General features: G+C 39.6%; 1 protein-coding gene across 2 annotated transcripts in view; it reads right to left on the bottom strand.

Annotated features, from left to right (window-relative positions):
- Positions 1-14,962, bottom strand: part of LOC148000474 (uncharacterized) — a 78,444-nt gene extending 63,482 nt beyond the window's left edge. For both annotated transcript variants that reach the window (XM_087589378.1, XM_087589379.1), the window contains exon 1: positions 14,554-14,962. In XM_087589378.1, the coding sequence (XP_087445504.1) occupies positions 14,554-14,573 (20 nt within the window). In that variant the 5' untranslated portion in view covers positions 14,574-14,962. The remainder of the gene's footprint in view (positions 1-14,553) is intronic.
- Positions 14,963-17,772: the final 2,810 nt, after the last annotated feature.

Here is a 17,772-nt window from a genome sequence, read left to right as displayed (position 1 = left end):
TGTAGAGAGGAATGGGAGAGGCAAAGAAGGGGATAACATTTAAAATGTAAATACATAAAATACACAAACACCTCCAGCAAAGTGGCTGGGTATGAAATTAACTCAAAGAAATCCGTAGCCTTCCTCTATACAAAAAAGAAATAAGCCGAGAAAGAAATTAGGGAAATGACACCCTTCATAATAGTCCGAATTGATATAAAATAACTCGGTGTGACTTTAACCAAGCAAGAGAAAGATCTGTATGATAAGAACTTCAAGCTTCTGAAGAAAGAAATTAAAGATGAGCAATGCTCTACTCAATGATATCCTAGAAAAGGAAGAAATAAAGAAATTAAAGACTTCTTAGAATTTAATGAAAATGAGGGTACAACATACCCAAACTTATGGGACAAAACGAAAGTTGTGCTAAGAGGAAAACTCATAGCTCTGAGTGCCTGCAGAAAGACACAGGAGAGAGCATAGGTCAACAGCTTGACAGCACACCTAAAAGCTCTAGAACAAAAAGGAGCAAATACACCCAGGAGGAGTAGAACGCAGGAAATAATGAAACTCAGAGCTGAAATCAGCCAAGTAGAAACAAAAAGGACTATACAAAGAATCAACAGAGCCAAAAGCTGGTTCTTTGAGAAAATGAACAAGATAGATAAACCCTTAGCCACACTAACAAGAGGACACAGAGAGTGTGTCCAAATTAACAAAATCAGAAATGAAAAGGGAAACATAACAACAGAATCAGAGGAAATTCAAAAAATCGTCAGATCTTACTACAAAATCCTACATTCAACAAAACTTGAAAATCTGCACGTAATGGACAATTTCCTAGACAGATACCAGTTACCAAAGTTCAATCAGGAACAAATAAACCATTGAAACAACCCCATAACTTCTAAAGTAGTAGAAGCAGTCATTAAAAGTCTCCCAACCAAAAAGAGCCCAGGTCCAGACGGGTTTAGTGCAGAATTCTATCAGACCTTCATAGAAGACCTCATACCAATACTATCCAAATATTCCAGAAATTTGAAACAGACGTAGCGCTACCGAATTCCTTCTGTGAAGACAGAATTACTATTATACCTAAACCACACAAAGACCCAACAAAGAAAGAGAACTTCAGATCAATTTCCCTTACAAATATTGACACAAAGATACTTAATAAAATTCTTGAAAACCAAATCCAAGAGCACATCAAAACAATCATCCATCATGATCAAATCAGCTTCATCACAGAAATGCAGGGATGGTTTAATATACGAAAAACCATCACCGTAATCCACTATATAAACAAATTGAAAGATAAAAACCACATGATCATTTCATTAGATGTTGAGAAAGAATTTGACAAAATTCAACACCCCTTCATGATAAGAGACCTGGAAAGAAGAGAAATTCAAGGCCCATATCTAAACATAGTAAAATTCATATATACCAAACCAGTAGCTAATATTAAACTAAACGGAAATAAACATGAAGCAATCCCACTAAAATCAGGGACTAGACAAGGCTGGCCACTCTTTCCCTACTTCTTCAATATAGTTCTTGAAGTTCTACCCAGAGCAATCAGACAAGAAAATAATATCAACGGGATACGGATTGGAAAGGAAGAAGTCAAAATATCACTACTTGCACACGATAAGATTGTATATTTAAGTGATCCCAAAAGTTCCATCAGACAACTACTAAACCTAATAAACACCTTCAGAAAAGTGACTGGGTATAAATTTAACTCGAATAAATCAATAGCCTTCCTCTAACACAAAAGAGATACAAGCCAAGAAAGAAATTAGGGAAATGATACCCTTCAAAATAGTCCCAAATGATATAAAATAACTTGGTGTGACTTTAACCAAGCAAGTGAAAAGATAAGAACTTTTATAAGTGTATGATAAGAACTTCTAGCCTCTGAAGAAAGGAATTGAAGAAGACCTCAGAAGATGGAAAGATCTCCCAGGCTCATGGATTGGCAGGATTAATATAGTAAAAATGGCCATTTTACCAAAAGCAATCTACAGATTCAATGCAATCCCCATTAAAATACCAATCCAATACTTCAGAGAGTTAGACAGAACAATTTGCAAATTCATCTGGAATTACAAAAAACCCAGGATAGCTAAAACTATCCTCAACAATAAAAGGACTTCCAGGGGAATCACTTTCGTGAACTCAAGCAGTATTACAGAGCAATAATGATAAAAACTGTATGGTATTGGTACAGAGACAGACAGATAGACCAGAGGAATAGAATTGAAGACCCAGAAATGAAGCCACACACATATGGTCACTTGATTTTTGACAAAGGAGCCAAAACCATACAATGGAAAAAAGCATTTTTTAACTAATGGTACAGGTTCAACTGGACATCAGCATGTAGAAGAATGCAGATCAATCCATGCTAATCACCCTGTACAAAACTTAAGTCCAAGTGGATCAAGGACCTCCACATCAAACCAGATACACTCAAACTAATAGAAGAAAAAGTGGGGAAGCGTCTTGAACACATGGGCACTGGAGAAGATTTCCTGAACAAAACACCAATGGCTTATACTCTAAGATCAAGAATGGACAAATGGGATCTCATAAAACTACAAAAACTCAATAAAACTCTTGCAAACTAAATCTAAGAAAACATCCATCAGCATCAAGTAGGCTTCATCCCAGGCATGCAGGGATGGTTTAATATACGGAAAACCATCAATGTAACCCACTATATAAACAAATTCAAAGATAAGAAGCACATGGTCATTTCATTAAAAACTGAGAAAGCATTTGACAAAATTCCACACTCCTTCATTATAAAAGTCCTGGAAAGATCAGGAATTCAAGGCCCATATCTAAACATAGTAAAAGCAACATACAGCAAACCAGTAGCTAACATCAAACTAAATGGAGAGAAACTTGAAGCCATCCCACTAAAATCAGGGACTACACAAGGCTGCCCATGCTCTCACTACTTATTCTATATAGTACCGGAAATCCTAGTCAGAGCAATCAGACAGCAAAAGCAGGTCAAAGGGATACAAATTGGAAGGGAAGAAATCAAAATATCACTATTTGCAGATGATATGATAGTGTACTTAAGCGAACACAAAAGATCCACCAGAGAACTCCTTAACCTGATAAACAACTTCAGCAAAGTGCCGGGGTGTAAAATTAACTCAAACAAATCAGTAGCCTTACTCTACCCAAAGGATAAACAGGCTGAGAGAGAAATTAGGGAATGGCTCCCTTAACAATAGTCCCAAATAACATAAAATGCCTTGGTGTGATGTTAACCAAGCAAGTGAGAGATCTGTATGACAAGAATTTCAAATCTCTGAAGAAATTGAAGAAGATCTCAGAAGATGACAAGATCTTCCATGCTCAAGGATTAGCAGGATTAATATGCTAAAGTTGGCCATTTTGCCAAAATCAATCTACAGGTCAATGCAATCCCCATCAAATTTCCTGCTCAATTCTTTATAGAGATAGAGAGAGCAATTTGCAAATTCATTTGGAATAACAAAACCCCAGGATGGCGAAAACTGTACTCAACAATAAAAGAAATTCTGGGGGAATCACCATCCCTGACTTCAAGCAGTATTACAGAGCAATAATCTTCAAAACTTTATGGTATTGGTACAGAGACAGGCAGGTAGATCAGTGCAACAGAATTGACGATCCAGCAATGAACCACACACCTGTAGCCTCTTGATCTTTGACAAAGGAGCTAAAACTGTCCAATGGAAGAAAGATAGCATTTTCAACAGATGGTGCTGGTTCAACTGGAGGTCAGCATATAGAAGAATGGAAATGGATCCATTCTTATCACCCTGTACAAAGCTTAAATCCAAGTGGATCAAGAACCTCCACATCAAACCAGATACACTCGAATTGATAGAAGAAAAATTGGAGAAGAGTCTCAAACACATGGGCACTGGGGAAAATTTCCTGAACAAAACAAAAATGGCTTATGCTCTAAGATCAAGAATCAACAAATGGGACCTCATAAAACTACAAAGCTTTTGTAAAGCAAAAGACAATGTCATTAGGACAAAACAGCAACCAGCAGATTGGGAAAAGATCTTTACCAATTCTACATGTGATAGAGAGCTATTATCAATCCAAAATATACAAAGAACTCGGGAGGTAGACTCCAGAGAGCCAAATCACTCTATCAAAAATAGGGTACAGAGCTAAAGAAAACATTCTCAGCTGAGGATTATCAAATGGCCAAAAAGCATCTAAAGAAATGTTCAACATCCTTAGTCATCACGTGAATGCAAATCAAACAGCCCTGAGATAAAAAAAAAAAAAAAAAAAAAAACCTCAGGTGACAGCAGACGCTGGTGAGGATGTGGAGAAAGAGGAACACTCCTCCATTGTTGGGGGGATTGCAAACTTCTACAACCTCTCTGGAAATCAGGCTCTCCAGCCTCAGAAAATTGGACATTACACTACCTCAGCACCCAGCTCTACCACCCTTGGGCACATACCCAAAAGATGCTCAAACATACAACAAAGACACATGCTCCACTATGTTCATAGCAGTCTTATTTATAATAGCCAGGAGCCGGAAAGAACCCAGATGCCCTTCAACAGAAGAAAGGATTCAAAAAAATGTGATAAATCTACACAATGAAGTATTACTCAGCTATCAAAAACAATGACTTCATGAAATTCATAGGCAAATGGAATGAACTAGAAAATATCATGCTGAGTGAGGTTACTCAATGACAAAAAACACACTTGGTATGCACTCATTGATAAGTGGATATTAGTCAAAAACCCAATTTCCCAAGACACAATCTACAGACCACAGGAAGCTCAAGAAGAAGGATGACCAAAATGCAGATGCTCCTACATTTTCTTAAAATTGGGGAAAATATTCATGTGATGGGATATGGAAGCGAAGTTTAGAGCAGCGACTCAAGAAATGGCTGTTCAGAGCCTGACACACATATGGCCCATGTATATACAACCACCAAAACTAGATAAGATTGATGAAGCTAAAAAGGGACCAGATATAGATCTCTCCTGAGAGACAATCCAGAGCATGTCTAATACAGAGGTCAATGCTAGCAGCAAACCACCAAACTGAGAAGAGGACCCTGTTGGGCAGAATTAGAGGAAGTATTGAAAGATTTGAAGGAGCTTGCAACCCCATAAAAACAAGAATGCCAACCAACCAGAGCCTCCAGGGACTAAACCATCACCTAAAGACTATACATGGACTGACCCAGGTCTCCAGCTGCATATGTAGCAGAGAATAGCCTTGTTGGGGCACCAGTGGAAGGGAAAGCCCTTGATCTTTCCACGGTTGGACCGCCAGTTCAGGGGAATATGGGGGAGGGCAATGAGGGGGATGTATAGGAGGAATACCTGTATAGGGGAGAAGGAGGGGAAGGAATGTGGGCTTATGGACAGGAAACCAGGAAGGGGAATAACCTTTGAAATGTAAGTAAAGAAACATATAATAAAAAATTAAAAATAAATAAATTTAAAAATAAGAAAATAAATAAATAAATAAATAAATAAATAAATAAATAAATAAGGCTGCTATGGAACATAGTGGATCATGTGTCCTTGTTAAATGTTGGGGAATCTTTGTAGGTATATGCCCAGGGTTATATATCTGGTTCTGAGGCACGGTGTCCAGTTTTCTGAAGAACCTCCAGCCTGATTTCCGGAGTGATTGAACAAGCCTGCAATGCTAACAGCAATGGAGGGCTGTTCCTCTTTTTCCACATGTTGGCCAGCATATGCTGTCACATGAGTTTTTACTCTTTGCCATTCAGACTGATATGAGGTAGAATCTCATGGTCATTTTGAGTTTCATTTCCCTCATGACTAAGGATTTTGAACACTTCTTTATATGCTGCTTGGACATTTGAAATTCATCAGTTGAGAATTCTTTACCTCTGTACCCCATTTTTAATAGGGTTATTTTTCTCTCAGGAGTTTAACTTCTGGGAATTCCATGAAGCCACAGTTATGTTGATAACTAAACCACACAAAGACTCAAAAAAGAAAGAGAACTTCAGACCAATTTTTCCTATGAATATCGAGGCAAAAATACTCAATAAATTTCTAACAAACCTATTTCAAGAACGCCTTAAAATAACCATTCATCATGATAAAGCAGAGTTCTGCCCAGAGACGCAGGGATGATTCAATATATGAATATCAATCAACATAATCTACTATATAAACAAACTAAAAAATACATTATCATTAAAAGCCTTGGGCAAAATACACCACCCCTTAATGTTAAAAGTCTTGAATAATCAGGAATTCACGGCCCAAATCCAAACATAATAAAAGCAAGGAACAGCAAACCAATGTGCAATATCAAACTGACAGAACGTTCACATATTCATGGAAGTTGAACAACTCTATCCTCAATGACAACTTGGTCAAGGAAGAATTAAAGAAATAAAGACTTCTTAGAATTTAATGAATATGAAGATACAAAATATCGAAATATAAGGGACACAATGAAAGCAGTGCTAAGAGTAAAACTCATAGCTCTGAGTGCCTGCAAAAGAAACAGGAGAGAGCATACTCAGCTACATGACAGCACACCTAAAAGCTCTAGAACAAAAGAAACAGATACACCCAAGTGGTGTATTTGTAGAGGGCAGCAAATAATCAAACTCCGGGCTAAAATTAAGCAAGTAGAAACAAAAAGGATTACATAAAGATTCAACAAAACCTGGAGCTGTTTCTTTGAGAAATCAACAAGATAGATAAACACTTAGACAGACTAACCAGAGATCACAGAGAAGTGTAGCCAAATCAAAAAAAAATCATAAATGAAAAGAGAGACATAGCAAAATCTGAGTAAATTAAAAAAATCATTAGATCATCCAACAAAAGCCTATATTCAGCATAACTGGAAAATCTGGAGGAAATGGACAATTTTCTAGACAAATACCATTTACCAATGTTAAATGAGGAACACATAAACCATCTAAACAATCCTGTAACTCCTAAAGAAATAGAAGCAGTGATTAAGAGTCGCCTAACCAAAAAGAGCCCAGGACGAGATGGATTTAGTGCAGAATTCTATCAGAATAGAAGATATCACAGCAATACTATCCCGATTATTCCCCCAAATAGAAACAGATGGAGCACTCCCAAATTCCTTCTATGAAGCTACAATTACTCTTATACAGAAACCACACAAAGACCCCATGAAGAAAGAGAAGTTCAGACCAATTTCTTTTATGAATATTGACACAAAAATACTCAATAAAATTCTTGTAAATGGCAAACAGAATCAAAGAACACATCAAAACCATCATCCATCATGATCAAGTAGGCTTCATCCCAGGCATGCAGGGATGGTTTAATATACAGAAAACCATCAACATAATCCACTATATAAACAAACCGAAAGAACAAAACCACATGATCATTTCATTAGATGCTGAGAAAGCATTTGACAAAATTTCAACACCCCTTCATAATCAAAGTTCTGGAAAGAATAGGAATTGAAGGCCCATACCTAAACATAGTAAAAGCCATATACAGCAAACCAGTTGCTAACATTAAACTAAATAGACAGTAACTTGAAGCAATCCCACGAAAATCAGGGACTACACAAGGTTACCCACTCTCTCCCTACTTATTCAATATAGTTCTTGAAGTTCTAGCCAGAGCAATCAGACAACAAAAGGAGATCGAAGGGATAAAGATTGGAAAAGTGGAAGTCAAAATATCACTATTTGCAGATGATATGATAGTATATCTAAGTGAACCCAAAAGTCCCACCAGAGAATTACTAAAACTGATAAACACCTTATGCAAAGTGGCTGGATCTAAAATTACTCAAATAAATCAGTAGCCTTCCTCTACACAAAAGAGAAACAAGCCAAGAAAGAAATAGGGAAATGACACCCTTCCTAATAGTCCCAAATAATAAAAAATACCTCGGTGTGACTCTAGCCAAGCAAGTGAAAGATCTGTATGATAATAACTTTAAGCCTCTGAAGAAAGAAATTGAAGAAGACCTCAGAAGATGGAAAGATCTCCCATGCTCATGGATTGGCAGGATTAATATAGTAAAAATGGCCATTTTACCAAAAGCGATCTACAGATTCAACGCAATCCCCATCAAAATACCAATCCAATTCTCCAGAGAGTTAGACAATTTGCAAATTCATCTGGAATAACAAAAAACCCAGGATAGCTAAAACTATCCTCAAAAATGAAATCACTTCCAGGGGAATCACTATCCCTGAACTCAAGCAGTAATACAGAGCAATAGTGATAAAAAAAACTGCATGCTATTGGTACAGAGACAGACAGACAAGTGCAATAGAAGTGAAGATGCAGAAATGAACCCATACACCTATGGTCACTTGATTTTTGACAAAGGAGCCAAAACCATCCAGTGGAAAAAAGAGCATTTTCAGCAAATGGTGCTGGTTCAACTGGTGGTCAGCCTGTAGAAGAATGCAGATGATCCATTCTTATCACCCTGTACAAAGCTTAAGTCCACATGGATCAAGGACCACCACATCAAACCACATACACTGGAAGTTATAGAATAAATAGTGGGGAACTGTGTCAAACATGTAGGGACTGAGAAAAATTTCCTGAAAAAATGCCAATGGCTTATGCTCTAAGATCAAGAATCAAGACATGGGACCTTATAAAACTGCAAAGCTTCTGTAAGGCAATGTACACTGTCATTAGGACAAAACAGCAACCTATAAATTGGGAAAAAATCTTTACCAATACTACATCCGACACAAGGCTAGTATCAAAAATAGATGAACTCAAGAACTTAGGCTCCAGAGAGCCAAATAACACTATTTAAAAATGTGGGGCAGGCTCTGAACGGCCATTCCTTGAGTGTCTGTTGTAAAGATTGCCTCCATATCCCCTCCTATGAATACTTTTTCCCCCCATTTTAAGGATTGCAAGCGTCTGCATTTTGCTCATCCTTCTTCTTGAGCTTCATGGGGTCTGGGGATTGCATCTAGGGTAATTTGAGCTTTTGGGCTAACATACAATAATCACTGAGTGTACAACATGTGTGTTTTCCTGTGAATGGGTTAACTCACTCAGGTTGATATTTTCTAGTTCTTTCCATTTGCCTCTGAGTTTCATGAAGTCATTGTTTTTGATAGTTGAGTAGTACTCCATTGTGTAGATGTACCACATTTTCTGAATCAATTTCTCTGTTGAAGGCATCTGAATCCTTTCCAGTTTCTGGCTATTATAAATAAGGTTGCTATGAAAATAATGGAGCATGTTTTCTTGTTGCATGTTGGAGCATCATTTGGGTCTACGCCCAGGAGAGGTATAGCTGGGTCCTTAGGTAATGCAACGTCCAATTTTCTGAGGAACCTCCAGACTGATTTCCAAAGTGGTTATACCAGTTTGCAATTCCACCAACAATGGAGGAGTGTTCCTCTTTCTCCACATCCTCACCAGCATCTGCTGTCACATGAGATTTTTATCCTAGCCTTTCTGACTGGTGTGAGGTGGAATCTCAGGGATTTTTTGATTTGCATTTCCCTGATGTCTAAGAATATTGAACATTTCCTAAGGTGCTTCTCGCCCATTCGATATTCCTCACCTTTTAATTTGTGTGTGTGTGTGTGTGTGTGTGTGTGTGTGTGTGTGTGTGTGTATCCACCAAAACTAGGTAAGATTGATGAAGCTAAGAAGAGCATGCTGACAGGAACCAGATATAGGTCTCTCCTACAGACACAACCAGAGCATGTCAAATACATAGGTAAACACTAGCACCAACCCACTCAACTGAAAACGGGACTCCCTTGGGGAAATTCCAGAAGGAATTGAAAGATCTGAAGGTTCTTGCCACCCCATAAGAATACCAAGGCCTACCATCCAGAGCTTCCAGGGACTAAACCACTACCCAAAGACCATACATGGACTGACCCAGGACTCCAAATGCATATGTTGCAGAGTTGGAATATCATTTCTTAGGCACCAGTGGAAGGGGAAGTCCTTGGTCCTGCCAAGGTTGGACCCCAGAGCGGGGGAATGTCTGGGGGTGTAGAACGGGAGAATGAATGGGAGGGCCTCAGTTATGGTGAAGGAGGAGGGGATAGGAGGCTTATGGATAGGAAAATGGGAAAGGAATGTACATCTAAAATGTAAATTAAGAAATATATCCCATCAAAAAAGAGAAGAAGAAGAAGAAGAAGAAGAAGAAGAAGAAGAAGAAGAAGAAGAAGAAGAAGAAGAAGAAGAAGAAGAAGAAGAAGAAGAAAAAGAAAACGGACTGGAGGAGCTGAAGGGGTTTCAACCCCATAAGATTAATTACAACATCAACCATTCAGACCCTCCAGGGCTCCCAAAGACTAAACCAGCAACCAAAGAGAAGCTTGACACCCGTGTGTTGCTTTTCTAGGTATCACACTATTTATTTACTGACTAACTCATTTATGAGATTTTGCTTTCTTTGTTTGTTTTGAATACGGGCACTGTAGGATAGGCTGGAAGCCTCCAACAGGGCTTCTAGCTGACCCTCTTGACACACTAAACCTGTCTAGCTCCACATGGCTCCTGGCACTTAGAGAACTTTAATTAGTCCAGTAACTGCTCACAGTTAGTGAATGATTCGAAATTGACAACAATGTCTGTGGAGCATGTTAAATTACAACAGTCAACACAAATCTAAGTAATCTTCCATCCAATAAAAACTATAATGTATGTAAAGTAAAAAGTGAGGGCTAGCCTTCATTTTAAAATTCTTGGATTGATCAGGAATTCAAGGCCCATACCTAAACATAGTAAAAACAATATAGAGCAAACCAGTGGCCAATATCAAACTAAATGGAGAAAACCTTGAAGAATTAGCACTAAAGTCCACTGCCTTCCTCTATTCAAAGGATAAACAGGCTCAGAAAGGAATTAGGGAAATGACACCCTTCAAAACAGTAACAAATGATATAAAATACCTCGCTGTGACTCTAGTCAAACAAGTGAATGATCTCTTTGACAAGAACTTTAAATTTCTAAAGAAAGAACTTGAACAAGATCTCATAAGATGGAAAGATTTCCCATGCTCACATATTGGCAGGATTAAAATTGTAAAAATGGAAATCTGACCAAAAGCAATCTAAGATTCAATGTAATTCCCATGAAAGTTCCAACTCTATTCCTCATTTAGGTAGAAAGAGGAATGTGCAAATTCATTTGGAATAATAAAAAATCCAGGGTAGTGAGAACTGTCCTCAAAAATGAAAGAACTTCTGGGAGACTCACCATCCCAGGCGTCAGGCTGTATTACATATCAATAGTGATAAAAACTGCATGGTTTAGTACACAGACAGGCAGGTTGATCAAGGGAGTAGAATTGGAGACAGAGAAATGAACCCACACAACTTTGGTCACTTGATGTTTGACAAAGACACTGAAGTCATTCAGTGGAAAAAAGACAGCATTTCCAGCAAATGCTGTTGAATCAACTGGCAGTCAGCATGTAGAATGCAAATCAAACTTTTCTTGTCACCCTGTACACAGCTAAAGTCCACGTGAATTGAGGATCTCCACATAGAAGCAGATACACTCAAAATAATAAAAGGAAAATTGGGGAAGAGCCTGGACCACATGGGCACTGGGGAAATTTTCCTGAATAGAACACCAATAGCTTAGGCTCCAATTTCAAGTATCGAAAAATGAGACCTCAAAAAATTGCAAAGATTATGCAAGGAAAAGGACACTGTCATTAGGACAAAATGGAAACTAACAGATTAGAAAAAGATCTTTACGACTCCTACATCTGATAGAAGGCTAATATGCAACGTATACAAAGAAATCTATGTTTAGACTCCAGAGAATCAAATAGCTCTATTACAAAATGAGGAGGTGCAAACTTAAATAAAGAATTCTAAACTGAGGAATATCAAATGTCCCAGAAACTCCTAAGGAACTATTGAATATCCTTAATCATCAGGGAAATGTAAATCAAGAAAATGAAGAGATTCCACCTCACACCAGTAGAATGACTAAGAACAAAATCTCAGGTGACAACAGATGTTGGTGAGGATGTGGAGAAAGAGGAACACTCCTCCTTGTAGGTGGGAGAGCAAGCTGGTACATCTCTAGAAATTACTTAGCATGTTCCTCAGAAAATTGGGCATAGTACTACCTGAGGACCCAGCTATACCCCATCCTGGGCATACATCTAAAAGGGGCTCCAACATATAACAAAGACACATGCTCAAATTATGATCATAGCACCCTTTTTGTAATTGCCTGGAGCTGGAAAGAACCCAGATGTCCCTCCATGTACAAAGTACACATTGACACACTCATGTCTTCAGGTCATATGTAGCAGAGGATGACCTTTTTGGGAACCAATGAGAGGAGAAGCCCTTGGTCTTGCCAAGGCTCCACCTCCCAGTGTAAGGGAATGCTAAGACAGGGAGGTGGGAAGGGGTGAGTGGATGGGTGGGAAAACACCCTAATAGAAGAGGGGGAGGGGCAATGTGATAGGCGGTTCATGGATGGGAAACTAGGAAAGGGGATAACATTTGAAATGGGAACAAAAAATATCAAATAAAAATCCCCCCACCCCCAGAATAGGGAGGCTAAGTTTAGAATAGACGTAGAAGGAACACCCATTCAGAGCCTGCCCCACATGTGGCCCATACATATACAGCCACCAAACTAGATAAGATGGATGAAGCAAAGAAGTGCAGGCTGACAGGAACCAGATGTAGATCTCTCCTGAGAAACACAGCCAGAATACAGCAAATACATAAGTGGATGCCAGCAGCGAACCACTGAACTGAGAACGGGACCCCCGTTGAAGGAATCAGAGAAAGGATTGAAAGAGCTTGAAGGGACTTGAGACCCCATATGAACAACAATGCCAAGCAACCAGAGCTTCCAGGGACTAAGCCACTACCTAAAGACTATACATGGACTGACCCTGGACTCCAACTGCATAGGTAGCAATGAATAGCCTAGTAAGGTCATCAGTGGAAGGGGAAGCCATTGGTCCTGCCAAGGCTGGACCCTTAAATAATGGGATTCTTGGGGTGAGGTAATGGGGGGAGAATGGGGAGGGGAACACCCATATAGAAGAGGAGGAGGAGGGGTTCGGGGGATGTTGGCCTGGAAACCGGGAAAGGGAATAACAATTGAAATGTAAATAAGATACATCCAATTTAATATTGACCGGGAAAATAAAAGAAAAGGAAAAAATCGCCCCCCCGCAGAAAAATAATGAAGCGCTTTTGCGGTTGGTAAACCTCACTTGGTAAAACATTTGCCCTGAAAACCTGACTGTAGATGTGGGGATAAGGGGAGCCCCAAGGCTTACTTGCCTGCAAGTGTGAATAGCAATGTGCTCCAAGATAGTAAATCAATCACACGAGGGTGTGGCTGGGTGAGGTTTCTCTCCAGAACAGAGGGACCAGGGGTGGAACCCACAGGGAGGCCTGATGGCCTGAGTTCAGTCCTCAGAAGCCAGAACAGAACCGTCAGTTGGCTCTGTCCTCTGACCACTACACACTTAGCTCCACATGTGTGGGGCACTGGAAAGTGAGAGAAAGACAATGGCAATCTCTAACCTTCACATGTATATCAGTGCAAAATCAACAGAACAGAAGGTCCTCACTCACCTTCTGTGAAGGGGACATGGTCACAGTTCCTGTTCAAAATGTCTTTTATCCATTAGCAAACAGGTAATGTTGATCTAATATTCATTATTGATATTGCCCTAAAGTTGACAATTTGTCTTATGATAAATTTTCGAGTGTTGTCTATTATAATTAATGCTCTATATATTAATAAAGTCTTCATAGAATCAGGGGTTATGGAGGGGGGATGGGGATAACATTTGAAATGTAAATACATAAAATATCTAAGAAAAAAGAAAAAAGAACAAAAAGAACAAAAACAGGAAAAACAAAAAGAAAATCTACATGGGGGCATGGCAGTGACCAGCTCTAGTTTTGGTTTGAATAACACTCAGTTCTGATTGCTAGGACACACAGGGCAGCTCACAACTGTTTATAGCTGCAGCCCCAGGGGAACCAGCACCAGGTTCTACCACATATGGTACACAGAAAATACACAGAGGTAAAACGATTGTGTGTGTGTGTGTGTGTGTGTGTGTGTGTGTGTGTGTGTGTGTGTGTGTTTGCCCGCGTGCATGTGTGTCTGTATCTGTGTGCCTTTTTGTATGTTTACACAACTTAAGTTATACATAAAAATAAAATGAGGTAGTTTCATTAAGGCCTAGGACCTGCTGTCACACAGGGTGGAGGTCTCATATGACTAAGAGCTTTCAGCAGGTATAGACTCAGGAGTCCCCAGGCTTGGGCTCTGTCTTCAAATCATGGGTCACCTGGTACCCATCATGAAAAGGATGCTTAGGGATCCTGAAGAAAGACAAGCAGCTAGGGAGAGCAGCAGAACGCCTTGACTTGCTGTTTGGCAAATGGTGCTGCAGAGACTTGTGAGATTGCCTGGGCTCTGTTAATGTTTTTGGGGTTTTGCTTTGGTTTGGTGTTTTGAGCCAGGGTTTCTCTGTAGACCAGGCTGCCCACAAAGTGAGATTCTATCTCAGAAGTAGTAAGTTACCTTGCCAGAGACGGTGTCATCTGCTTCAGATGTCTTCTGTGAGCCCTTGTAGAAAGGTTGCTGACTGATTTATGTGATGCCACAGAGCTGTTTGTAATGAGGCAGGAAAACAGGGACGTATGTGAGGGCTGCCTTTGCTCCTTGTGTATCACAGGCCAAATCCTTCCTTCCTAAACTCCAGACTTGCGCGCTGCCCCTTTACCTCTTGAGCAGATGAAGTCCTTGTGGAGATGACCGCAGCTCCATCCTGCAGTTGTTGGTTCTGACAGACAGCCCCGAGAGACCACAAAGCCTTTAAGGATAGGGCGTGTTCTGGAAGTCCGCTGATGTGGGGTTCACCCACACTGGACAGCCTAGACGGAGCAAGTCTCACATCCGCCATCTTGGTGAAGGCCCACAACAGCTCCAGGAAGCGGAAGTACATGGATCGGGGGAGGAGTCCTCCAGCACTGGTTAGAATGGACAGTCTCAAAACGGCCAGGGAGGTAAACGCCCCAAGCATGTCCAGGATCGAGGCCACTTCTCTTTTCATCACGGAGAGGTCTCTGTGACCTCTGTCTCAGTACTTTTCTCCCTGACATGATTTATTAATACATGTATGTTATTTTGGGGTTATTTATTTTTCCACTACTGTCAATGCCAGTCACCTTAAAAGGCAATCATTCACCTATTCCAAAAACACTGTGGGTTTATTCTACATTTCTCTCAGCGAACAAAAGCAAAAAGTGCCAAGTATAACAGTTTAATATTTGTCACCAAGTTAAAAAAACAAATGAAAAAAATACATATATAAATACATATATATACACATATATATTTTTATATATATATGCATGCATGCGCCAAGGGAATACATACGGAGCCAAAAACTAACAGAGGACACAAGGCTCCACCTAGACATCTTGTGTCACACAATTTCACCTCCAGTAACAGGAATGGGTAACAAACTGCTGAGTCATTAACCATAGGGTCCTATAGGAAGCCTCAACTGTCACAGGCTTGTGTCAAGACTATTGGTTGGTCTACACAATCTGATGTTCAGGACTGATTTCTGATGGTAACACTTCTGTCATCACAGTGGGAGAGGTTGAGCCGGGGTCTAGCTAGACTCTTCACCCTACTAACCAGAGTTCATAATACTGGAAGGTACCCTGTCTGCTACTGGAGGGCAAAGGTAATCCTCAATATCTGTCACCTACAAACCCTGCAACCTACAATGACAACTATGTGGAAGCCCAAAAGCATCTTCAAATCTAATTCCAGGTGATCTAGACCCCTCTTATATCTTCACAGGCCCAGACATGCATGTAGTGCACCGACAGACACATAGGCAAAACTTTCACACATAGGAAATAAGCATAATGTTTCAATAATAATAGGTTCACAGGTATGTAGTAAACTTATGTGCTAAGTTCATTACTTACAAGCATACAATGTAGTAGTGGTTTCTTAGTACTTTATTAAAGTCATGCTCCCATTACCCTATTGTTTTAAAAACATTCTCATCTTTGACAGGAAACCCTGGGCCATTACAAGTTACTCTTTTTTACTCCACAGCCTACCCCCTATCAACTTTTTAGGCACCAGTTCCAACTATCCCTCTTTGATGATAGAAGTATGACCTTCAAATATAGAACCTTAAAACCAGGTTGTGTACAGCTCCAATGCCATTGCAATAGCCCATAATATGAATGGTTTTCTGAGGGGCCCTTTGATTAATGAGGAAACAAGCTGGTACCCAATCTAACTTCTGCTTTACGTTTCTCATTCTGTTAGTGTTTGTTGTTGCTGTTGTTGCTGCTGCTGCTGCTGCTGCTGCAGTTGTTGTGTTTAATTGATTGATTTCTTTTTGTTGTCTTGTTTTTGAGGTTTTGTTTGATTGATTGATTGATTGATTGATTGATTGTGTGAGTGCGTGTATGTCCGTGTGTGTGTGTGTGTGTGTGTGTGTGTGTGTGTGTGTGTGTGTAGCATCCCTGGCTGTCCGATACCTAACTCTGTAGACCAGGCTGGCTTTAAACTCATGGAGAACTACATGTCTCAGCCTCTTGAGTGCTGGGATTAAAGGCATATGTCACCACCAACCAGTTCATTCTAGGTATTTAATAGAAATTAATGATCTAATATAAAAATAAAGCTTTTTGGTCATTAAAAATGCTATTTTCACTGAGTTTACGGATTGTAATGTGTTTTCATGTTTTAGGATTATTATGAATACCTCTTGTCATTGCTAGATACTAGTCCATTGTATTGATATGCCACACTTTGTTTACCTATTCATCATGCTATACTTCTTGGGGTTCCTCCCTTTTGTCATTTGTAAGTTCTGTGCACATTCAGCTGCTTGAGGCTGAACCATTTTATATTTATAGTTCCAACAGTAATATAGAAGGTTGCTATTTCTCAGTTCCTTTACAGTCTCACATGTGCCATACAAGTGCTCCACCACTGACCTACACACTCAGCATATGAATATATATATATCATTTTATTATACTATATGTTATATATAAATGAGAAACTTATAAGAGTATTTGTGAAATGTATGTGTCAACTACACTCCAGTGCTCTGTGAACTGAGCTATCGAAGTCTCTTCAAAACAACTACAGAAAATACTTGCAAAGTAGGTTTTATACCAGGAAAGCAGGGATGGTTCAGTTACAAACACTCAACAAGTCATCTGCCATATAAACAAACTGAAAGAAAAAATCAGCAATTGATGACAGAGTGGAGACTGAGGGATACTAGCCAAACTTGATACCCATCTGTGGGCAAGCACCAATCCTTGACATTTCATAATACTCTATAACAGAGTATTTTATAACAATTATAACAATTACAGACAAGTGTTTAGCATGGCTGTCCTCTGAGAGGCTCCACTGAACAGCTTACTCAGACAGATGCAGACATCCACAGCTAAACACTGGGTAGAACTTAAGGACTCATATACAAGATTCAGAAGAAGGATTGCAGCCCTCAAGGGGAATGAAACTCCATAGGCCGTCCAGCAGAGTTAACTAAACTTGACACTTTGGGCTCTCAGCATCTGAACCACCAGCAAAAGAACATACAGGGGTTGGAGACAGGCCTCCCAGTACATGTGTGGCAGATATGCAGCTCGATATTCATGTGTGGCCTGAGCAACTGGAGCAGGGGCTGGACCAAAAGTTGTTGCTTTTCTGGTTGGTATGTTCTTCTAGCTAGGTATCTAGCTGGAA

Source organism: Rattus norvegicus, chromosome 16 (assembly GCF_021556685.1).
Source record: "Rattus norvegicus strain SHRSP/BbbUtx chromosome 16, alternate assembly SHRSP_T2T, whole genome shotgun sequence".
NCBI classification, from domain to species: Eukaryota; Metazoa; Chordata; class Mammalia; order Rodentia; family Muridae; genus Rattus; species Rattus norvegicus.
This window is presented reverse-complemented; position numbering and strand designations above follow the sequence as displayed.